The 25,711-nt window shown below is 34.0% G+C and overlaps 1 protein-coding gene across 6 annotated transcripts in view; it reads left to right on the forward strand.

Annotated features, from left to right (window-relative positions):
* Window positions 1-18,475, forward strand: part of LOC107613098 (G-type lectin S-receptor-like serine/threonine-protein kinase At4g27290) — a 37,756-nt gene extending 19,281 nt beyond the window's left edge. For 3 of the 6 annotated variants that reach the window (XM_016314951.3, XM_088490064.1, XM_088490065.1), the window contains exons 2-8: window positions 14,508-15,731; window positions 15,833-15,946; window positions 16,303-16,445; window positions 16,539-16,749; window positions 16,848-17,085; window positions 17,185-17,335; window positions 17,418-17,882. In XM_016314951.3, coding sequence (XP_016170437.1) covers window positions 14,549-15,731; window positions 15,833-15,946; window positions 16,303-16,445; window positions 16,539-16,749; window positions 16,848-17,085; window positions 17,185-17,335; window positions 17,418-17,726 — 2,349 coding nt within the window. In that variant the 5' untranslated portion in view covers window positions 14,508-14,548 and the 3' untranslated portion in view covers window positions 17,727-17,882. Of the gene's footprint in view, window positions 1-14,376; window positions 15,732-15,832; window positions 15,947-16,302; window positions 16,446-16,538; window positions 16,750-16,847; window positions 17,086-17,184; window positions 17,336-17,417; window positions 17,883-18,265 lie in introns of those variants that run through there. The other 3 variants (XM_088490062.1, XM_088490063.1, XM_016314950.3) reach the window with 3 other exon arrangements.
* The last annotated feature ends 7,236 nt before the right edge of the window (window positions 18,476-25,711 follow it).

Consider the following 25,711-nt stretch of genomic DNA (forward strand, 5'->3'; position numbering starts at 1 on the left):
TCTCTTATGTACTTAACTTCCTCTAGACCCGACATTGTGCAAAGTGTTGGATTGTGTTCAAGGTTCCAATCCAAACCAAAAGATTCACATCTTTCTGCAGTTAAGAGGATCATTAGATATGTTTATGGCACATCCAATTTTGGTCGTTGGTATCTTAAGATTGATGATTTTTCTGTAGTTGGTTATTGTGATGCAGATTTTGCCGGTGATAGAGTTGATAGAAGGAGCACTTCAAGCTTATGTTGCTTCCTTGGAAAGTCCTTAAATGTTTGGTCAACTAAGAAGCAGCCAACAGTGGCTTTATCCACTGCAGAGGCTGAGTATATAGCTGCTTCTTCATGTTGTTCTCATCTTATGTGGTTAAAAACACAACTTGCTGATTACAAGTTAAATGCTGAAAATATTTCCTTGCTGTGTGATAATATGAGTGCCATTAATATTTCTAAAAATATAGTTTTGCACTCTAGGACTAAACATATTGAAGTGAAGTTTCATTCAATAAGAGGACATGTTCAAAAAGGGAATATTAGCATTCAATTTATTAAATCAGAAGAGCAATTGGCATATATTTTCACTAAACCACTGCTTGAGGACAGATTTTGCATGCTTAGGACTAGTCTGAAAATTTTAAGTTATGATTCTTTGTTTGAAAGTTGCTGATGTGTTTGTTGGAGTTTTTGTCTCATAAACAGGTATGAGACCATTCAGGGCATGTGAAGAAAGTTCCCTTCAATCAGCGTGTTCTGGGATTGCTGCAAATGAAAAATTGATCTGGGCCAACCTCAAAAATTTCAGATCTGCAGTGGTCCAGTATGTTTCTTTAAATCCAACCATTTCTAGGCCCAATATGAATGTTACATGTTAATTTTTTTTAGCTTGTGTTTATAAGTTTTTTTTGAAAGGGTTTTCATTCTGATTATTTTTTTGTCCAAAAAGGTTTTCAAATTTTGAAATTAATTTCCTATTTTATTTTAAAATAAAATAAAATCTTTCTTTTATGAGGTCATGTCTTTTCAAGTCATATCAAAAGGTGATGCAGTTGCATGGTTTGTAAAAAAAAAAAAAAAAAAACTTCTTTTAGGTACAGTTACCAACACTCCCTCTCTTCCCTCCATTAACATCTTCTCAACTCCTCGGTTTCCTCCACTATCTTTACTGCTTCTCTTCCCTCAAAAACCTGAAACCAACCAAATGAGGAAGAAAGTTCTTGCTAAAAAGCCTTCTCATGAGAAAGTTTACAAGCTTCCTACGAAACCTTCAACTCGCTCCCAAGACCGAACCTTCACTCCATCTCCTTCTCCTCCAACCTCACCTCCTCGGTGTGATCCAATGGCGAGAACTAAAAATCCCTCTAGGGTTCCATCTTCAGCCAAGCCAACGCCTCCACCAAAGGCTCCTCCTTCAAAACCAAGCTCATCCAAAGGCAAACGTCTGGCGGTTGAGGAACCAGTTTTCGAGCCAAGTCAGCCTAAATCTAGGTCGGTTCATGTGCGTTCTCAGCGAGGTAAAGCTCGAGTTCCTCTTAAATCTGTTAGAGAATCAGATATTGACCCATTTGCTCATAAATCCCACTTCATGACATCACACTCAAATTATAATCCATATAGATTTAGGTCTGCCATGAACAATGATTTCTTTGAAGGAGTTGTTAAGTACCGTACCCTGTGTACATCTTTTCTTGCTGACTTACCAACTTTGAAAAAGAAAGACTTTCCTTTTGTTGAAAATCTGGAATTTTTGGATTGGAATCATCTCTTTAAAATCAAAAAGCCTGTTTATCCTCTGTTGGCTCAAGAGTTTTATGTAAATCTGACATATCATGAAGGGACTGTTCACTCTTATGTTAAAAGCCGAGACGTTGTCTTGAACAATGAAACAATCAGTGATGCATTGAAGTATATTGATGTTGGGCCTTGTGCTGACACTTCAGTTAAGTGGGATGAAGGTGTTGGTATTTCTTACAATGATGCATTGGCTCACATTTGTGAACATATTTCTTTAATTGATGGCATCACACCCACTCACAAAGCCCTAGGATATGAACGTGCTCAGTTGCACCGAATTGTCAACCACATCATACTTCCACAAAGCGGTTCATATCAAAGGGTTTCTTACACAGACACACTTGTTTTATATGCCCTTCTCACCAAAACGAAAATTTCATTTGCATATTTGATGGTTAGATACATGTTTGACTCTGTTAGTAGTGAAAAAGACAAAGCACTTCCATATGGCATGTTTCTAACTTGCATATTTGAGTATTTTGGTGTTGACTTGAACAATGAGGATTATCAAAATAGACATTCCTATCTAAAGGGAGGTCCTGCAGTGAAACAGCAAAAATGACTTACTCGGTCTGAAAGAGTGGTTCTAGATGATGATGATGACGAGTTTGTTCCCGACGAATCTCTTCCTCCTTCCACCGAGGGTACTTCCATCTCTACAGGCTAAAAATATGCTCTGTTGTAAAGGATGTTGTTCAGGAGTTTGTCTCCCAATCTAATCACATGGTTGCAATGAGCAAGGAGCAAAGAAAGCTAGCCAGCAAATATGAAAATTTCCTCCGGAAATCAAGGGATAGAGTGGCTGTGTTTATGACATTCATTGACAACCTACAGAAGGATGAAGACCCTGCCACTGACGCTGATGAAAAAGTTAACTCCGAGGGAAACGGTTCTGATGCCTAGGATTGCTACATGAAGTTGCTGCTATCTGCTTTTTGTCTCATGAATTCTGTTTATTTTGCTACATTTGAACTACTTTTGTTGTCTTGGATGATTGTAACTTTTAAACTACTGCAGCACTTAGATTAAATTTACTTCATACTTTGCACTGTGCTCTAACACATTCTTGCAGGATTTATGGTGGTGTTTTTGTTGATCTTGCTTATTATCCGCCCTTGATGACAAAAAGGGGGAGTAATAGGTGCTTAAGGAGTAATAGGTGCTGAATAGCTGCTAAATGCTACTTTTGCTACTATTATTGTTTTCTAGCATAAAAAGTTTGTTTTGCAACTGTGCTGCTGTAGGGAATATATTGACATTGGAAATTGCTTTCATATGTTGATAGATTGCCCTCGATTAATCTTGATGCTTAACTTTTGCTGCTGATATAATATGTTCGGCTGATTTTGTGGTTGTTTGTTTATACTCCCTTAGTCAAGATAAATGTAAAACAGGAACAAAGAGGAGACCATAAATCTAGGGAGAGCTACTCCTGAAAATGAAAGGGGGAGCAACACAAAAGCAAGTAACATCATTCAAAGGGAAGTTTCTCAACTTTACTAAAATTCAATTCCTTTGGTTAATGTTCAATCATGTTTGTCATCAAGGGGGAGATTGTTGAGTTAAGAAATTAATTAATATAATTGATGATGACAAACATTTGATTTTTGGGCTAATCACCCAATTAGTTTTTGATTATTTTGGTTAAGTGATGTAGGCCAAAAATAAGTGTTGCAGCAGCCCAACATTAAACAAAAGAAATATGTTGATGGGCCGAATGGTAAGTGAAAATAAACCAAGCCCAAGTCATCCATCTCAAGCTCAATTCTTCAAGAAGCAAAGGCAAGGAACCAACGGGATGAACTTGAGCAGAACTCAATCCAAGCCCGAGTTGATTTCAAAACCCTCCATCTTGCTTCCAAAGCAACGTTCTTTTCTCTTTGTCCCAGCCAAATCACAGAAGCAAGAGAAAGTGCTTAGTTCCTAAGCTATTCAAAGAAGACGAAAGAAAGAAAAGGTTAGGAAAGAAAGGCTAAGGTCAAATCAGCTAGATCAAACCAAATCAAGCTTAGGTAAAGGTTAAAGGTAACCCATTTCCTTATACATGCATCATATTTTCTTCTCTTCATCTTCAACTCTCTTTGAAGAACCAAATCAGAGGCTTGCAAATCTAGTTTATCACATAGCAAAGAGAGTTGAAGATGAAGAGAAGAAAATATGATGCATGTATAAAGAAATGGGTTACCTTTAACCTTTACCTAAGCTTGATTTGGTTTGATCTAGCTGATTTGACCTCAGCGTTTCTTGCCTAACCTTCTCTTTCTTTCCTCTTCTTTGAATAGCTTAGGAACTAAGCACTTTCTCTTGCTTCTAAGATTTGATTGGGACAGAGAGAAAAAAACGTTGCTTTGGAAGCAAGATGGAGGGATTTGAAATCAACTCGGGCTTGGATCGAGTTCTGCTCAAGTTCAGCCCATTGGTTCCTTGCCTTTGCTTCTTGAAGAATTGAGCTTGAGATGGATGACTTGGGTTTGGTTTATTTTCACTTACCATTCAGCCCATCAGCAGATTTCTTTTCTTTAATGTTGGGCTGCTGCAACACTTATTTTTGGCCTACATCACTTAACCAAAATAATCAAAAACTAATTGGGTGATTAGCCCAATAATCAAATGTTTGTCATCATCAATTATATTAATTAATTTCTTAACTCAACAATCTCCCCGTTGATGACAAACATGATTGAACATTAACCAAAGGAATTGAATTTTAGTAAAGTTGAGAAACTTCCCTTTGAATGATGTTACTTGCTTTTGTGTTGCTCCCCCTTTCCTTTTCAGGAGTAGCTCCCCCTAGATTTATGGTCTCCTCTTTGTTCCTGTTTTACATTTGTGCTTATAGAGAACAGAGTAAAGTGCTACACACATTTATCTTGACTAAGGGAGTATAAACAAACAACCACAAAATCAGCCGAACATATTATATCAGCAGCAAAAGTTAAGCATCAAGATTAATCGAAGGCAATCTATCAACATATGAAAGCAATTTCCAATGTCAATATATTCCCTACAGCAGCATAGTTGCAAAACAAACTTTTTATGCTAAAAAACATTAATAATAGCAAAAGTAGTATTTAGCAGCTATTCAGCACCTATTACTCCTTAAGCACCTATTACACCCCCTTTTGTCATCAAGGGCAAATAATAAGCAAGATCAACAAAAACAGCATCATAAATCTTGCAAGAATGTGTTAGAGCACAGTGCAAAGTATGAAGTAAATTTAATCTAAGTGCAACAGTAGTTTAAAAGTTACAGTCATCCAAGACAACAAAAGTAGTTCAAATGTAGCAAAATAAACAGAATTCATGAGACAAAAAACAGATAGCAGCAGCTTCATGTAGCAATCCTAGGCATCATAACTGTTTCCCTCGGAGTCAACTTCTTCATCAGCGTCAGTGGCAGGGTCTTCATCCTTCTGTAGGTTGCCAATGAATGTCATAAACACAGCCACTCTATCCCTTGATTTTCGGAGAAAATTTTCATGTTTGCTGGCTAGCTTTCTTTGCTCCTTGCTCATTACAACCATGTGATTAGATTGGGAGACAAACTCCTGAACAACATCCTTTACAACATTCAGCAGAGCAGATTTTTGGCCTGTAGAGATGGAAGTACCCTCGGTGGAAGGAGGAAGAGATTCGTTGGGAACAAACTCGTCATCATCATCATCTAGAACCACTCTTTCAGATCGAGTAGGTCCTTTTTGCTGTTTCACTGTACCACCTCCCTTTAGATAGGAATGTCTATTTTGATAATCCTCATTGTTCAAGTCAACACCAAAATACTCAAATATGCAAGTTAGAAACATGCCATATGGAAGTGCTTTGTCTTTTTCACTACTAACAGAGTCAAACATGTATCTAACCATCAAATATGAAAATGAAATTTTCATTTTGGTGAGAAGGGCATATAAAACAAGTGTGTCTGTGTAAGAAACCCTTTGATATTAACCGCTTTGTGGAAGTATGATGTGGTTGACAATTCGGTGCAACTGAGCACGTTCATATCCTAGGGCTTTGTGAGTGGGTGTGATGCCATCAATTAAAGAAATATGTTCACAAATGTGAGCCAATGCATCATTGTAAGAAATACCAACACCTTCATCCCACTTAACTGAAGTGTCAGCACAAGGCCCAACATCAATATACTTCAATGCATCACTGATTATTTCATTGTTCAAGACAATGTCTCGGCCTTTAACATAAGAGTGAACAGTCCCTTCATGATATGTCAGATTTGCATAAAACTCTTGAACCAACAGAGGATAAATAGGCTTTTTGATTTTAAAGAGATGATTCCAATCCAAAAATTCCAGATTTTCAACAAAAGGAAAGCCTTTCTTTTTCAAAGTTGGTAAGTCGGCAAGAAAAGATGGACACAGGGTACGGTACTTAACAACTCCTTCAAAGAAATCATTGTTCATGGCAGACCTAAATCTATATGGATTATAATTTGAGTGTGATTTCATGAAGTGGGATTTATGAGCAAATGGGTCAATATCTGGTTCTCTAACAGATTTAAGAGGAACTCGAGCTTTACCTCGCTGAGAACGCACAGGAACCGACCTAGATTTAGGCTGAGTTGGCTCGGAAACTGGTTCCACAACCGTCGGACGTTTGCCTTTGGATGAGCTTGGTTTTGAAGGAGGAGCCTTTGGTGGAGGCGTTGGCTTGGCTGAAGATGGAACCCTAGAGGGATTTTTAGTTCTCGCCATTGGATCACACCGAGGAGGTGAGGTTGGGGGAGAAGGAGATGGAGTGAAGGTTCGGTCTTGGGAGCGAGTTGAAGGTTTCGTAGGAAGCTTGTAAACTTTCTCACGAGAAGGATTTTTAGCAAGAACTTTCTTCCTCATTTGGTTGGTTTCAGGCTTTTGAGGGAAGAGAAGCAGTAAAGATAGTGGAGGAAACCGAGGAGTTGAGGAGATGTTAATGGAGGGTAAAGAGGGAGTGTTGGTAACCGTACCCAAAAGAAGGTTTTTTTTTTTTTACATACCATGAAACTGCATCATTTTTTTATATGACTTGAAAAGACATGACCTCATAAAAGAAAGATTTTATTTTATTTTAAAACAAAACAGAAAATTAATTTCAAATTTTGAAAACCTTTTTGGACCAAAAAATAATCAGAATGAAAACCCTTTCAAAAAAAACTTAAAAACACAAGCTAAAAAAAATTAACATGTAACATTCATATTGGGCCCAGAGATGGTTGGATTTAAGGAAATACATTGGACCACTCCAGATCTGAAATTTTTGAGGTTGGCTCAGATCAATTTTTCATTTGCAGTAATCCCAGAACATGCTGATTGAAGGGAACTTTCTTCACATGCCCAGAATTGTCTCATACCTGTTTATGAGACAAAAACTCCAACAAACACATCAGCAACTTTCAAACAAAGAATCATAACTTAAAATTTCCAGACTAGTCCTAAGCATGCGAAATCTGTCCTCAGGCAGTGGTTTAGTGAAAATATCTGCCAATTGCTCTTTTGATTTAACAAATTGAATGCTAATATCCCCTTTTTGAACATGTTCTCTTATTGAGTGAAACTTCACTTCAATATGTTTAGTCCTAGAGTGCAAAACTGAATTTTTAGAAATATTAATGGCACTCATATTATCACACAGCAACGGAATATTTTCAGCATTTAACTTGTAATCAGCAAGCTGTGTTTTTATCCACATAAGCTGAGAACAACATGAAGAAGTAGCTATATACTTAGCCTCTGCAGTGGATAAAGCCACTGTTGGCTGCTTCTTACTTGACCAAACATTTAAGGACTTTTCAAGGAAGCAACATAAGCCTGAAGTGCTCCTTCTATCAACTCTATCTCCGGCAAAATCTGCATCACAATAACCAACTGCAGAAAAATAATCAATCTTAGGATACCAAAGACCAAAATAGGATGTGCCATGAACATATCTAATGATCCTCTTAAATGCAGAAAGATGTGACTCTTTTGGTTTGGATTGGAACTTTGAACACAATCCAACACTTTGCACAATGTCGGGTCTAGAGGAAGTTAAGTACATAAGAGAACCAATCATTCCTCTATACCTAGTCTCATCTATATCTTTCTCAGTTTCTCCCTTATCTAATTTTGAACTAGGGTGCATGGGAGTTCCCATCGGTTTGTCATTTTCCATACCAAATTTCTTAACTAGTTCCTTGGCATACTTCTCCTGATGAATGAAAATACCATTTTCAGTTTGTTTAATTTGCAGCCCAAGGAAAAAATTAAGTTCACCCATCATACTCATGTCAAATTCACTTGTCATGAGTTTTCCAAATTCAGAACAAAGGGATTCATTGGCTGATCCAAAAATAATGTCATCAACATATATTTGGACTAGAATGAAAGAATCATTAGAATTCTTGATAAATAGAGTTGTATCAGTGGTGCCTCTTTGAAAACCATTTTTCAAAAGAAAAGAGCTAAGTCTCTCATACCAAGCTCAAGGAGCTTGTCTTAAACCATAGAGCGCCTTTGATAATTTGAAAACATAGTTAGGATGCTCTTTATTTTCAAAACCAGGTGGCTGCTCCATATACACTTCTCTATCTATCACACCATTCAAAAATGCACATGTCACATCCATTTGATATAATTTAAAACCACAAAATGCAGCATAAGCTAAGAGAAGTCTTATGGCTTCCATTCGGGCAACAAGGGGCAAAGGATTCATCAAAGTCTATTTCTTTTTCTTGATCATATCCTTGTGCCACTAGCCTTGCTTTGTTTCTTGCAATGCTGCCATCTTCTCCTAACTTATTCCGAAAAATCCACTTGGTGCCGGTCAGTTTCTTTCCATTCGGCCTTGGAACCAAAGTCCACACTTGGTTCTTCTCAAACTCAAGAAGTTCATCCTCCATCGCTTTTACCCAAGAGGGGTCACTAAGGGCTTCTTTGACATTTTGAGGCTCCATTTGAGAGAGAAGGACAATGTCTGTCTCTTCATTTGCCTTTCTAGTTGAGGACCGAGTTCTAACCCCATGAGAGACGTTTCCAATAACAAATTCCTCAAGATAATTCTTCAAGAATCTCCATTCACGAGGTCTGGTGGACTTGGAGGCAGATTCAGTCACCAAGGGAATCTGGGTACTACTGGTTTCAAGATCTCCTTCAGATTCATGAGACAAAATGGAATTGTCTCTTGAATTTTCAGCAGTTGCAGTTTCTGGTTCAGCTTGTCCAGAATTTTCATTTTCATTATTTTGAGCAGTTTCATTGTCCTTTTGAACTTGATTTCTTACATCACAATCTTCCAACATACTTTGCACCAGGTTAGTATCACAAAATGTAATATGTATGGACTCTTCAATAATCCTAGCATCTTGATGATAAACTCTATATGCTTTACTAGTTGTGGAATATCCTACAAACAAACACTCATACGCCTTTGGATCAAATTTACCCAAATTATCCTTGTTATTTAAAACAAAATATTTGCATCCAAAGATGTGCAAGTAGTCTAAGTTTGGTGGGTAACCTTTCCAAAGTTCAAAAGGGGTTTTCTTCAAAAATTTCCTTATGATTGTTCTATTCAAAATGTGGCAAGCCGTGTTAACCGCTTCAGCCCAAAGGAATTTTGGAACATTACTCTCACAAAGCACAGCTCTTGTCATCTCTTGTATGTTTCTATTTCTTCTTTCCACAACACCATTTTGTTGTGGTGTCCTTGGACAAGAGAAGTTGTAAGATATTCCAAATTCCTCACAAAAGAATTCAAATAGATTATTTTCAAATTCAGTTCCATGATCACTCTTTATAGAAGAGATCTTTAAATCCTTTTTATTTTAAATTATCTTGCAAAAGATTTCAAAGGCCGAAAAAGCTTCATTTTTGTGTGCAAGAAATAAAACCCAACCAAACCTAGAATAGTCATCCGTAATCACTAAACCATAATGTTTACTACCTAGGCTTTGAGTTCTTGTTGGACCAAACAAATCAATATGTAGTAATTCAAGTGGCATTTTAGTAGAGATGTCTTTCTTTGGTTTAAATGAACTTTTTGTTTGTTTTCCCATTTGGCAAGCATCACAAGTGATGTCTTTGTGAAACCTTATCAAAGGAAGACCTCTTACTAACCCTTTCTTTACAAGTTTGTTTATTTGAAACATACTTGCATGGCCTAATCTCTTGTGCCATAGCCACTTTTCAGAATTTTTAGAATGAAAACAAGCTACATTTTGATCCTTTAGTTCATCAAGGGTAAGTCCATACACATTATTAAAATGCTTGGCAACAAAAAGCACTTCATTGGTCTTTTCATTTACAACACAGTATTCAAGTCTTTTGAAAGTCACTAAATATCCTAAATCACACAGTTGACTTATACTCAAAAGATTGTGCTTCAAACCATATACCAAAAATACATCATCAATGAAAGTAGATTGTTCATTACCTACTTTTCCAACAGCAATAATTTTACCTTTATCATCATCTCCAAAGGTCATAAAACCTCCATCATACTTGTTTAGTTTGATGAAGTAAGTTGACCTTCCAGTCATGTGCCTTGAGCATCCACTATCCATGTACCAGATATCCTTTTTGTTCTTGGATGCTAGGCAAATCTGCATGAAGAGTTTCAAGTAGCCTTAGGTATCCAAATTAATTTGGATCCTTTGAAGTTAATCCATCTTGGTTGCCCAAGTGCATTGAAATCACACACAACATTGTAAATTTTATTTCCAACAATTCTTTTTTCAATGAAGCATTGTGAATATGAATGACCAAATTTTTTGCAATTGAAACAATGATTTTCTGCTGCATGTTGCTGAAATTGAGATGAGCTACCATGCAGAAAATGATTAAATGATTGAAATTTTCTGGTTTTTGGGAGAGGTGCTTTTCTTTTGACAAACTGATTTTTGTTGAAATTGTTCCTCTTTGCAACGCTGTTCCAACCAGAATTTTTTGAAACATTTGGACTCTTCGAATATGAGGTTTTGTTGTAGAAAGGTGGATTTTTGAAAGCAACCTCCTTATTCGAAGCATATCCCAGACCTGGCCTATTTGAAGTGGTTTCGGTTTTTGAGCAATGCTAAATTTCATTTGTGTCAGCTTTATCAAACTTCTCCTCAAGTATGGGAACATACCCAATACCAGAATTGTTAGATGTGGTTTTAGTATTTGATGAAGAGGCCACAAATTTTATAGAGGAATCATTAAAATTGCACTTTCCCTTGTTACATAACCTAAACCAGATTTTTCAAATAATGGTCTTTGACTTGCAAGTAATTTGTCTAAGTTACTAGAACTTTGAGCAAATTTTGCTAAGTCACCGCCATTCAGCCTTTTAATCATGTCATTTAATCTTTCATTTTCAACAATTAACTCTTGAGAAGGATCCATAATGTGCTTTCCTTTTAATTTATCAAGTTCAGATTTTAGAAATCTGTTTTCTTCAATAATGTCTAAAGCACATTCAGTTTCCTTCACCTTTTCTTTTAAAAAATTATTTTCAGCTTTCAAGACATCTTTTTCAGATCTGGACTTATTGTATTTATCTAACAATTTTGATGTGTTCAGAGTGAGATCATCAATAATAACATGTAAATCATCAATGTCAAATCATAATAATTTACCTCATCAAGATTGTTGTTTCCAGCCATGAAGCAGTCTTTATCTTCACCTTCAAATTCTTCTTCTTCATTTGAGTCGTTTTCAAGATCCTCCCAAGCTACCATGAGCACTCTTTTCCTTTCTTTCTTTCCTTTGTCCTCCTTCTTGAGCTTTGGACAGTTTAGCTTGAAGTGTCCAACCTCTTTACAATGATGACACGTCACTTTGCTCAAGTCCATCTTGTGTTCCTTTGAGCTTGAACCCTTGTACTTGCCCTTATTCTTCATCATTCTTCTAAATCTCCTAACAAAAAACATGAGCTCATCATTTGAAATACCATCACTAGACTCACTCTCTTTGGGTTCTACTTTTGACTTGAGGGTTATTCCCTTTTTCTTTGAGTCTGGGTTTGCGTGTGTGGATTCATAGGCAAGGAATTTTCCTCTCATATCATCATAGGTTATGGGGATTAGGTTGTTGCTCTCGGTTAGGACAGTGGCAGTGGTTTCCCATTCTTTTGTGAGGCTTCTAAGGAGTTTTCTCACCAAGGTTTGTTCTGAGTAGTTTGTACCCATAGTATCAAGATTGTTGATTATGATTGAGAATCTCTCAAACGCTTTATTAATGCTTTCTCCATCCTTCATGTTAAATATCTCGTACTCTTTTCGCAGCATATCAATCCTTGTCTCTTTGACTTGTTTAGTGCCTTCGTGTGTAACCTGGAGTTTTTCCTAGATTTCTTTGACTGTCTTGCATCTAGACACCTTTCGGTACTCTTCATAGCTGATAGCACAGTGAAGAAGGTTGTTAGCTTTAGCATTCAGCTCCATCTTCTTCTTATAGTGTTCATTCCGTTCAGCTTCTTCTTTTGGAATCACCACTCCATGAGCACTTGTTTTTGTTGGGATCTTGGGACCGTTCACAACAATCTTCCATATGTTGTAGTCAATGGATTGGATGAAGATCCTTATCCTTTCTTTCCAGTAGGCATAATTCTTCCCGTTGAAGAAAGATGGCCGGTTGTTTAACTGGACTTCAGTGAGGGTGTAGGCAACTGTGGTTGTGCCCATGTTGTTCGCCATTGGATCTTTGCTCCAAGCGATGAAGCTTGATTCTTGAGACCTTAGCTCCTGATACCAATTGAAGGTTGTGGTAGGCTTAGAGAAGGGGGTTGAATCCATGCCTTCCTTTTCAGTTACTGATATGACTCTTTAAAACAAACTTTCAATTTTGATTCTGTTTGTACTCAGCAGCAAAAATTTATGAGACAATTTATTTTTGTCTCATGAATATCAGAAAACAGAACACAACAGAGAAGAGAAAAACTAACACCAGCATGTATCCTGGTTCGGTTGCCTTGTGCTATGCAACCTACATCCAGTCTCCTCCACAACAATGGAGGAATTTCCACTATAGTTAAAAGTATTACATACACCAATTCCACAGGATTGACATAATCCTTTCACACTCAAGTTCTAACCCAACTTGACATTGGCTATGCTAATACCTAACTCTTCACTCTTAGGGCTAACCCAACTAAGAAAGGGATACCTCACAGGTATAAGATACAAGACACTTAATCAACCTAAAGAAATCTGAAATAACTCTAGGCTTTTCTCTCAAGTGTATCACTCGGCCTTTTTCCACTCATGGCTTTTAATTGAGCTCTCTCACTATGCCTTTTCACTCAAGAAATTACAGAAAGATAAACATTGAAAAGTACATTACAATCTGTAAAACATGAAGGAGATTGACTTCATCAACAGCCTCTTTGCTATGTGATAAACCAGATTCGCAAGCCTCTGATTTGGTTCTTCAATATTGGTAGAATGCTTCTTTGAAAGAAAACATTGTCCAAGTAGAAAAACTTCTTCAGGGAACTCTTCACGGAACACAACTCACCAAACTCTGGTTTTCTCTCCTTGCGTTCTGAATGAGCAGCAAGCTTCTTTTATCTCTTTGCATGTTGCTTGGTTGCTCTTCCTAGGTTAACTTCTTGAGTCTTGAGCTTCACCAACCCAGCCGTTCACTTTTTTTCAGTAATCCTCAAAATAGGAACTTTGCTTCTGACTTCTCTATCTTGACCGAAAGTCACATCATCAGTAGAAAGTGATTTCTTCAATGGTAAACACAGATCTTGACCATTGAAACACAACTTGGTCCCCAAGACATATTCTCAACTGTTGATGCACAGCAGCGAGGAACATAAATCCTCTTTTTCATATAACCCAAAATGGAGTGGCAGAGAGTTGAAGATGAAGAGAAGAAAATATGATGCATGTATAAGGAAATAGGTTACCTTTAACCTTTATCTAAGCTTGATTTAGTTTGATCTAGCTGATTTGACCTCAGCCTTTCTTGCCTAACCTTCTCTTTCTTTCCTCTTCTTTGAATAGTTTAGGAACTAAGCACTTTCTCTTGCTTCTGTGATTTGATTGGGACAAAGAGAAAAGAACGTTGCTTTGAAAGCAAGATGGAGGGATTTGAAATCAACTCGGGCTTGGATCGGGTTTTGCTCAAGTTCAGCCCGTTGGTTCCTTGCCTTTGCTTCTTGAAGAATTGAGCTTGAGATGGATGACTTGGGCTTAGTTTATTTTTACTTATCATTCAGCCCATCAGCAGATTTCTTTTGTTTAATGTTGGGCTGCTGCAACACTTATTTTTAGTCTGCATCACTTAATCAAAATAATCAAAAACTAATCGGATGATTAACCTTATAATCAAATGTTTATCATTATCAATTATATTAATTAATTTTTTAACTCAACAGTGGTATATTTGCTTTGTCTCTTACTTTGAGTGACAGATATGTTCCACAGTTAGGTGAGGTCTGGAATTTATCACTTGTGATCTCACATTGGTTCCCTTGTTATCTACCATTTAGTCACATTCCATTAGAAAAGTCAAGAGCAACAAAAGTCAAGCTAGCAATAGTGACGTGTGGCCATATCCCATATGTGTTTACTTTTAATTTGGAAGTTGAACTGAAAATTTAAAATAAATAAATAAAATTTTTATTTAAGATTGACTCATTTAGTTTTGTTACATATCATCAATATCCAAAGTCAAACAATTAAGTACCTCAGAAGCTGTTATGCAATGGTCATTCTTTCTTTCATAGTGATTCTTGCTTACATACTTTCTCCTTCTTCCCTTGCCACAGAACTTGATTATATTCATGTTTCCCAGTCCCTCAGTGATGGCATGACCTTAGTGTCACAAGGTGGAAAATTTGAACTTGGTTTCTTCAGCCCTGGTAATTCACACAAGCGTTACTTGGGAATTTGGTACAAGAAAATTCCAGTTCAGACAGTTGTTTGGGTTGCCAATAGGGCCAACCCCATCAATGATTTCTCAGGAACTTTAACAGTGAAGAGCACGGGCAATCTTTCACTCACAGAAAATGGTACTGAAACTACTTTTTGGAGCACAATCTCTCGAAAACAAGCAAAGAATCCGGTATTGGAGCTCTTGGACAGTGGCAATCTTGTGTTAAGAAATGAAGGGGAATCAAATCCAAAGGCCTATTTGTGGCAAAGCTTTGATTATCCTTCAGATACATACTTGCCATCGATGAAGTTAGGAAGGGACCTCCAAAACGGTTTTGATTGGTGCGTAACTTCTTGGAAGAGTCGAAATGATCCATCCCCTGTAGGCTTTTCTCTTGGTTTAGTTCTCAATGATTATCCTGAGTTTTCCATTATGAATGGCACAAAAAAATTATATCGGGCTGGACCTTGGAATGGCCTTTACTTAAGTGGCTACCCGGATCAATCCTATACATATATCTTTGAAACCACTTATGTCAAAAACAAGGATGAGATATCCTACAGCTCTAACACCAAGATTGATTCTATCCTTGCAAGAGCTGTAATAAACCAAACAAGTCAATCTATTACACAGTATATATGGGATGACAATCTTCAGAATTGGAAAAGTTTTGGATCAAAGCCAGTTGATGTGTGTGATAAATATGACCTTTGTGGAGCCTTTAGTTATTGCAGTGTAACAGAACCACAGCATGTCTGCCAATGCTTCAAAGGGTTCAGTCCAAAGTCACCAGAAGCATGGAACTCAAACAACTCCTCACAAGGATGCATTCGCGACAAACCATTAAGCTGCAATAATGTCACAAGCACTGATGGTTTTGTCAAATACACAGGCTTGAAAGTGCCGGATACTCAGCATACTAAGCTGCTTGAGAATATTAATTTAGATGAATGCAGAAATCTATGTTTGAAGAACTGCTCTTGTATGGCTTATGCCAATTCAGACATAAGAGGAGGAGGCAGTGGCTGCGTCATGTGGTTTGGTGATCTAATTGACATCAAAATATTTCAATCTGGTGGACAGGATCTGTACATCCGAATGCCTGCTTTGGAATCAGGTAAGGGACAAAAGTGCATCTTGCTTTATAGATTCTTCCATTCTTCTTATTATTGTATCTTTCATTTTTGTTTACATGTTTGATGAATTTCAACCATGAAGGACTTCAACATCGGAACATGAAAAAAGTGATAATTGCTAGCACCATTGCTGCAATTTGTGCAACACTTCTACTTTGTGTTTATGTTATATACAGAGTCCGAAGGAACAATATTGGTAACTACTTTCTTTTCGCTCACATTATCTCTAAAAGGCAATTCTTTCTATATATGTATTCTATTACTTAATTGAAATTTTGTTTAAATATAGCTAGTTCTTTGGAAACAATCTTGGTGTAATGATAGCATTGAATTTGAGGTCAATCTAGAGATTTAGTAGCTTGAGATCCATCTAGATTTTCTTGTGCATTTATCTTCTTAACAGCTCCAATGCTCCATGTCCTCCCCTCAATCCCAGAAAACCAAAAAGGCAGAGAAAAGAAAAAGCAAATGTTGCTGATTATCATTATCTTTAAATTTATAATTTTAAGTTAATAATACTGCTGAATATCTTTCCTATTTCTTGCTTCTCAGAATGGTCAAAAGCAGAATTGTTTGAAGGATATGTAAATGACACGGATCTACCCATGTTTGATCTACTAATGGTTACTACTGCCACTGACAACTTCTCCTTGAATAACAAGATTGGACAAGGTGGTTTTGGAACTGTATATAAGGTAATTCGGTCTATGAATAGTTGGTTGCAAAGAAACAAGTAGAGGAATTTGACATTATTAAGAACATCTACTTACATAAATGCGATAAATCAGGGGAAATTAGCAGATGGGCAAGAAATTGCTGTCAAGAGACTTTCACAGAGTTCTGGCCAAGGAATGACGGAATTTCTAACTGAAGTGAAGCTTATTGCAAAGCTTCAGCATCGAAATTTAGTAAAACTTCTTGGTTGCTGCATTCGAGGACAAGAAAAGTTGTTAGTTTATGAATACATGGTTAATGGCAGCCTAGACAACTTCATTTTTGGTGTGTGATTCAAGAAAGCTTAGATCAGACCTAAATTTGGCTAAGATTACCACTTGAATATTCATTATTAATTAACAAATTTGTTTTTCTAAACATAGATCGAATGAAAAGCAAGTTGCTGGAGTGGCCTCAACGCTTCCTCATAATATTTGGAGTTGCTAGGGGACTTCTATATTTACACCATGATTCAAGATTGAGAATTATCCACAGAGATCTCAAATTAAGTAACGTTTTACTTGATGATAAGTTAAATCCTAAAATATCAGACTTTGGAATTGCTAGAGCTTTTGGAGTTGATCAGACTCATGGAAACACAAATAGAGTTATTGGGACTTAGTGAGTATCTATGTAACTTTATAGTATCCACCCACCCCCCTCTCTTATTTTCGTTATAATATGCGATATGAATACACTTGTTTTCATGGTTTCATGCAGTGGATACATGGCACCAGAGTATGCTATCAATGGGCTGTTTTCAGTAAAATCCGACGTCTTCAGCTTTGGTGTAATATTGATGGAGATTATAAGTGGGAACAGAAACAGAGCGCTTTGTCATGCAAATGAGACTCTTAATCTTGTTGGCTATGTAAGCAAGCAATCAAATAGTTGTTTTATTTAACAAAGATGTTCCAAATATTCTGAAGCTTTTTTCATCTTATATGATATAGGCTTGGATGCTTTGGAAAGAGGACAGGCCTTTGGAGCTGATCGATCCAAACATAAAGGAGTCATGTGTCATCCCAGAAGTATTGCGGTGCATCCATGTTAGTCTCTTATGTGTGCAACAACACCCTGAAGATCGGCCTACAATGGCCTCAGTACTTGTCATGTTAGGAAGTAAGATGGACTTAGTTGATCCTAAAGAGCCTGGCTTCTTTTCCTGCAAGCTCCCCACTGAAGTGAGTTCACACTCAGATCAACATAACATCATGTCTTTAAATGATGAATTAACTATTACCTCATTAGATGGTCGGTGAAATCACTTTGTTAGCTACACTGATTGCATGATTAGCTTATTTTTCAAGTCCTGTTACTAAATATGCAAATGAAATTTAATTGCATATAACTTTTCACTGAAGAGCACATTTTGCAGATGTCAATCTTGCTCTGCAATATGATGACTATTTGGGCTACTTAGATATCAGGGTTTCTATAACTTATCGTCTTATAAGAATTCAAGAATGAATATCAAGTGCTGATATCATAAAATATACAATGAAGGGGGCTTATTTATAGGCAAAAAACATAACCAAATTATAATTACAAAATCAATATAATATCAAACTAAATAAATATAACATCAATATTAATATATTTATTTAGATATTATATTAATATATAATATTTTAAATATATTCTAATATCTATTCTCAAATTTATGTGACAACTTCAATTTGTAACTTATTTAAAAAAACGGAATAAAAAAATTAAAATAATACCTAAATAAAATTATTAAAAATTTAGAACTATTACGAGTTGTGTAAACTTAGGATCAGAGTACTGACGAAATTACAAGAATTTCGGTGCAGACGAAACTGCAGGAACTCAGGTGCATTCGGAGCGGTAAAAACTTGAGGTGCAGAAACTGCAGGAACTCGGGGTGTATTGGGAGCTGTAGACACTTGAGGTGCAGATGAAATTACAAAAACTTGGATGCATTTATTATAACCGCGAAAATTTGGAGTGCAAAAAAAAATTGCAAAAACTTGGAGTGCAGACAAAATGTGTATTGTTAGAATTAAAAATTAAGAAAAAAACGTAAAAATATTCTCATAAAAGAATTTGGAGCAGCGAAAAAAATTATTAAATTACTGAGTGTTTATTTATTGGCGAGAAAAATTTCTTAGCTTGCTTTTAATACTTAAAGATTTCTTATTTTATTAACGCATTTAAGCAAATGTTAGTTGGTACATTATTGAAATTATTAAATTATATAAAAATATTATGTACATGTTAAAAATTAGCAGTATTTCAACAAATTTCCAATTTAAAAACTCAGAGAAATATGCTGCCATTTAGAGATAATGGGAATATAAGATTGAAGAAAAGCAGTTACCAATACTGTTCCTTCGGACTCTATATATAACATAAACACAAAGTAGAAGTGTTGCACAAATTGCAGCAATGGTGCTAGCAATTATCACGTTTTTCTTTGGCATGTGCTATTCATTGTTAAAATTCCTGAGAAATCATTGATGGGGTTGGCCCTATTGGCAACCCAAACAACTGTCTGAATTGGAATTTTCTTGTACCAAATTCCCAAGTAACGCTTGTGTGAAGAATTACCAGGGTTGAAGAAACCAAGTTCAAATTTTGCACCTTGTGACACTAAGGTCATGCCATCACTGAGGGACTGGGAAACATGAATAGAATCAAGTTCTATGGCAAGAGAAGAAGAAAGTATGTAAGCAAGCATCACTGAGAAAGAAGGAATGTCCATTGAATATCAGCTTTTGAGTTACTTCATTGTTTCGATTTTGGTTCTGATGGTATGAATGAAAGCTAAATGTGTCATAAAGCATAGCCATATAAAATTCAGCATTAGAAATTCGACAGAAAAAGAAAAGCAGAATTTTCCAACTTTGAAAAGTGAAAACACGTTGTGTTTTTTTTTTATTATTCTTATATCAAGTCTATTACTTTTTATTTTTCATTATAAAATTGATGATTAATCTTAATTTTTTATATTCTCTAATATTTTATTTTTATGTAGGTATTATACTATTGTTTTTAATATTAATTTAATATTTATTTTTTAATAGATATAAATTTATCTAAAATCTAATTCCTTCTTTTTTTTTATATTTACTATATAAATTAACATTCACTTTACATATTTTTTTTTATCTTCGAGATTAATCTCATATCTCTTTTTCTTTTTCTCTCTCTACAAGTCTTGTTATTTTTTTTCACAACTAGAATTTGGTTAATGACTATATTTTTTTATTTTTATTAATTTGTTAAACGAATTTACTAGATATTTTGTGATTGTATTTATTAGTTTTTTTATTTTTTTAATTATATTTATTAGTTATATAATTTTTTTGTCGTTTATATATCACTTTTTTTTACAATTTATATTTAATTTTTTTAATATCATTTAATTGTAATAATATTATTAAAAATACATGATGTCATGATTCATAAAAAATAAAATTATGTCATGATTCATAAAAAATAAAATTAGAAAATTGAATATTATTTTTTAATTATCAAAATATTCATAATTGTATTTCATCTAATAAATTTATCATTGTATTACAGAAGATGACGAAGACGGCACTGCGACAAAAAAGACGACAATGGTGTGGGTAACTCAGAAAATGGTACTGTGCTTCCGGTGGATAACTCAGTAATTATTTGGAAAAGACGAGAATGGTGTAGGTGAGTTGAGTTAGAGTTATTGAGGTAACTCAGTAACTATTTTATTTTATTTAAATTAGTGACCAATTTAGTAACTGATTAGTTTATAACAATATTTTTTAGTTGGTCGCTAAAATTCGTCACTATCTTAATAATTAGTAACCGATTTAGAGACCATAGTCTTAGCGGCCGACCAAACAATTTTTCATTTCTCTATCAGTTGCAAAGCGATCGCTAAATTAAAAAATTGTGCCCGATTTTATGACCAAGAGTCTTAAAGACGTTGCTTCTTTGTTTTCGTTGCTAATTCAGTCGCTAAATTAAAAAATAGCGACCGATTTTAGCGACCAACCTTATTCTGGTTGTATAAAAATTTATCGGTCGCTAATTCGGTTGCTATTAGTGGCCAATTTTGTTAGTCGCTAAAATCGGTTGCTATCTTAACCATTGACAACTAATTTAGCGACTATTGCCTTAGCGATCAAATTAGCGACCAAATAATTTTCACCCTATTTCTCTATCGGTTGCAAAATTGGTCGCTAAATTAAAAAATAGCGACCGATTTTGTGACTGAAAATCCCAAAGACGTTACTTCTCTTGTTTTGGTTGCTAATTCGGTCGCTAAATTACAAGATAGCGACCGATTTAGTGACCAACTTTATTCTGGTTGTATAATAAACTTATCAATCACTAATTTGGTTGCTATGAGTGACCAATTTTCTTGGTCGCTAAAATCGGTCACTAAATATAATTTAGCGACCAATTTTTTCTGGTCCTAGAAATCTTATATCTGTCGCTAAATCAATCGCTATTAACAATTAATTTTTTTAGTCGCTATTCTGATAATTTATTGTAGTGTATAGTATAGATTTAAAGTGTTATATTCTTCAGGGATAGACTGTTGGAATTTATGGATTATTTAACCCTAGATAATTCATCTATAACAATATATAATGGAAAAACCTGTTTTGATGTCCAATTTTTTTTTCAATTTTTCCCTTTCTAATAATCTACCCCACTATATATCAGTTATTCTACGTTAAAAAACTTCCACTACTTCATATTCTCTCTTATCACATACATTCACATTCTCTCTTATCTTATTAATTCACATTCACGGAACCTCTTTCATTATCTCTTACCTCCCTTACTATCTATCCTCTCATATTATTGTTACTGCATAATCAAAAAAAAAATTGTATCTATCTTCTCTTGCATCCTTCTCATTTCACTTAAATATACCGTAAAACCTAATATAATTTGCTTGAAAAAAGTTAAGTAATTTTTTTTATCTTATAATCATTTTATATTTTGAGATTCAAAGTTTTGTATTTTTAATTTTATTCAAAGTTTATTTTTATGTTTTATTTTAATTTTATTAATAAAAAAGTATTAATATTAGTTTTAATATTTAACCTTTAGGATAAATAAAAAGATGAGGCTTTTTTAATAAACTAGATGATTGAAAAACTATTTATTTTAAAAAAAGTTAAATCTATTTTTTGACTATAGAAATATATATAATTCACTCTTGGATTTAATCAAAATAAATATATGTTTATTTAATTTTTTAAATTTTACATCAATTATTAAAATCATGATGATATAATAGATGTACTCCAATAAAAAAAGTGAAAATGATTTTATAATTATTTTTTTTGTTGAAACGAAACATGACTCGATAGCTATAAAGTCTAATCTAAACAACTATATATAAGTAAAATAAATAATAAAAAATGGACATAAAATTTAACTTTTTTGTTATTTAATATAAAAATAAATATAATAAAATAAATCGTTGTTCTCATACTTAATGACATAAAATTTAACATTATCCTTTTCTAGAGCCATCTATTTTTTTTAGTTTTTATCCTTATTTTTGTACTTTATTTTAACTTTATTAAACCAAAAAGTACTAATGTCATTTAATTTTAATTTTTAACTTTTATCATAAATGAAAATATGTGACTTTGTATGCATTAGATAATAAAAAAATATTCATAATAAAAAAACGTTAAATTTACTCATTCGTTATATTTATAGGAGTGTAGATGATTCACATAAGAGTTATGAGATTTTTTTTTTTTGAATTTTATTTTAAATTAGTATTCACTTTTGAGTGTAATAATTATGAACTAATATATGATGGTAACTAACTGTGATTGAAGAGAAGATAGAAAGAGAATAAAAAACGGAAGAAGAAAGAGAGAACAAGCTAATATAAGAATGGTGATGAGGCATATATAGATAGATAATGGTAAGAAAAAAGAATAATGAAACTAAAAATTAAAAATTCTAAAAGAATAATAAAACTAAAGATAATTTAAAATATTGAATATAAAATTATAAGAAATAAAATTTTTTTAGCTATTAAAATTATGCGAAAGAAAGATTGATTTAAATATAAATTTTTATAAATTTATAATTGAGAAATGAATAAATTTACAAATATTTATAAATTTATATCTTCATTGTTATACATAGTAACAACGTAATGGTTTTAGTATTATATCTAAATTAATTTAAATCCAATTATTCTATATATTAAAAAAATTAAATAACTTATAAATTTTTTATTTTTTATTTTATACAAAATTTTTAAATGCTCGATATCTTAAATTTTTTTTAAAATGATAAAATATGACTTAACAAGTAAGTATGAAAAATAAGTATTTAACTATTTATATAATAGTTATAGATCTAGATATCTAAATCAAACAAGAAAATAATTCTTTTAATAAATCTTTAACAACTCAAAAGTTAACACAATAGATATGTATGAATCAAAGTGATAAACAAAAATGAGAGCTGTGATAATGGTATGGTGATAATTGATTGCGATTGGGGTTAATAGAAGAAGAAAATAAGGAAGAACAATAAAACAAGGCAACATAATAGTGACGGTGAGACAATAATAATTATACATGTAAAAAAATAATAAGAGAAAATAATAGTGCATAGTATAATGAGATGATATAATCAAAATAAAAATTAATAATTTTGAAATAATAATAAAATTTAAAATAATTAAAGATGTTCAATATAAGATTAAAAAAAAATTTATCTATTAGAATTGTGTATCTTCTAAAAGACTGTTTTGAATATGAATATAAATTTGTAAATTTATTCTAAATTAAATAGGATTGAGAAAATAAGTAAATTCAATATATAAATAACTAATTTGTAAATAATATTAGTAAATTTTTATCTTAATTTTGTTACACATAATAACAACATAATTCTTTTTTTATTTTTTAATTTAAATTTATTTATTTTATACTTTCTACATATATTAAATAATTTAAAATATTTTATTTTTTTATAATTTATTTTTTCATTATTGATATTAAATTTATAATTTTAAAAATAAAAATATAAAAATATTTTTTTAACTCAATAGAAAAGCAGCTAAACAGGCACGTGCTTGTTGAGCCGCTAGTGTTAAATTATTAAAAAAAGATATGTGAGAGCAAAAATAATACCTAAAAATTCGTGAGCATAATTGAGAGAGTTTGACTTTTGTAGTTCTTTAATTTTCCTCAACTAAAATCTATGAATTCTTATTGGATAAGAGTTGTAAGATGATTTTAGTGTATTGAAACCAAAATCCTGAAACTTTGTTTATGTTTATATTTGACTATTATTTTTCATTAAACCATAATAAAATAAAATATTTAATTTTATTCTCATTTAAATCAAAATAAAAAATAATAATAATTTATTTTATTTAATATTTATAACAATAAATAAAATTACCTATATATATATATATATATATAACTAACGTGATTATAATCAATTATATATATTATCGATAAATATATTAAAAAATTATAATTTCCTAACATAGATTAGATAATACGTAAGTTAATGTTAAACTTAGAAGCTAACTTATAAAAAATATTATATAATATATTTATTTAGCAATCTATATATGATTCAATATTATTATTCAACAAAAAAAAGGTATACCAAGAAAAAGTATACAGTTTTAATATAGATAATAATGATATTTATCCATTACTTTATAATTCAACAGTGTAATGATATGTATTAAATTTAATTAATTAAAAAGTTTAAAATTTTATTTAGTGATGTATTAAAATTGATTTAATTTTTATAACGGTTGATGATAAATGACAATTTAATTATAAAAATTAATTCAAAATTTAATAATTATAAAATCAATAATTTATACATAAATTAGACTATAAATAATAAAAATATTCAATTAAAATTTAGGGTAAAAAACCATTATAAGCCAATGCCATCTCAAATTGACGTATATAAGCCAAACTGAAAATCGTTTCAATAATGCGCAGGATCTTGTATATATATAATTCGAACCGATATGGTTCGAACTGCATATGAGAGTAATTCGAACCAGGACAGTTCGAACTACAACCTGAATTTTCTTCATAAATCGAACCAGGTAGGTTCGAACCTTGAGTGCACATAGTTCGAACCAAGGAGGTTCGAATTATAGAGAGAGTCCGGCCTTAGTAATTCGAACCGGTCTGGTTCGAATTACACAAACCATAATTCGAACCAGGCCGGTTCGAATTAGTGGGAGAGAGACCTCTATATAACCGTTCTAAGCGTGAGTTGGTCTCATTAGATGGAGTAAGATGGCTAGTGAGGAGAGTTTTGTTGTTCTAGTTCACCACAGAGGATCCATTAAGAGGAAAACTCGTTCCGGAGTGAAGTTCACAGATAAGGATCCTCTCTGTATTGTCGTGAATCCAACGACAAGCTATGATGACCTTGTTAGATCTGTGTTGATGAAACTTGGCCTGGAAGGTGCGAAGCGGGTTAAGAAGTTTTTCTATCGCATTCCAGTCACGATCCTGCACGATACGGTGAAGTATGATTGTCTCACGATTGGTAGTGATGAGGACCTGCAAGTCATGTTTCTTTGTCGGAGGTAATTTCCGGAGGTGAGGACACCAGAATTGCTGGCAAAGCTGATTGATGTGGTATCCAGCTCAGGGGGTTCGAACCGGAATGCCACCAATGTAGGCACGGCAGCTGGTTCCAGTTTCAGGGCTGCCGTGGCTTCTTCCTCCGTCCCAGTGTACGAGCCAGCGGTCCAACTTGTCGCCTCCCCGTCTTTTGCTGTTGATCTGAATGACGGCGTAGGCGACGAGGTAGGATCCTTTGATATTCTGCCGAACGCTTTACAGGGCGTTCCATCGGTTGGCGTCGGAGACGGAGTCTTGGGTGATGCAGATGAGGACGACGTCGAGCCGGATACGATTGAGGATGACAGCGGCGACGAGGTTGGAGCGACTGGTCCTGCATTGGCGGGCGGTGGTTCTAGCTCTGGCACACAGCAGTATCCACCACATTTTTCCTCGTTGGACCTGGACGCCATGAGGCATGAGGGGGGTTTTAGGGCACGCTGTTGGATTCGGAGCTAGAGATGCGGAAGGGACTGCTGGTCTGACAGAGTTCCAGGTTGGTCAGCAATTCCAGGATAAAGACGAGGCCCTGTTAAGTGTGAAGACTTACAGCATCCGGTGAGGGGTACAGTACAAGGTGGTGGAGTCCGATCACCGCCGGTATGTGGGCAAGTGTTCCGAGTTTGGGAATGGGTGCA

Source organism: Arachis ipaensis, chromosome B6, assembly GCF_059453495.1.
Source record: "Arachis ipaensis isolate K30076 ecotype BB chromosome B6, ASM5945349v1, whole genome shotgun sequence".
Classification (NCBI taxonomy): Eukaryota; Viridiplantae; Streptophyta; class Magnoliopsida; order Fabales; family Fabaceae; genus Arachis; species Arachis ipaensis.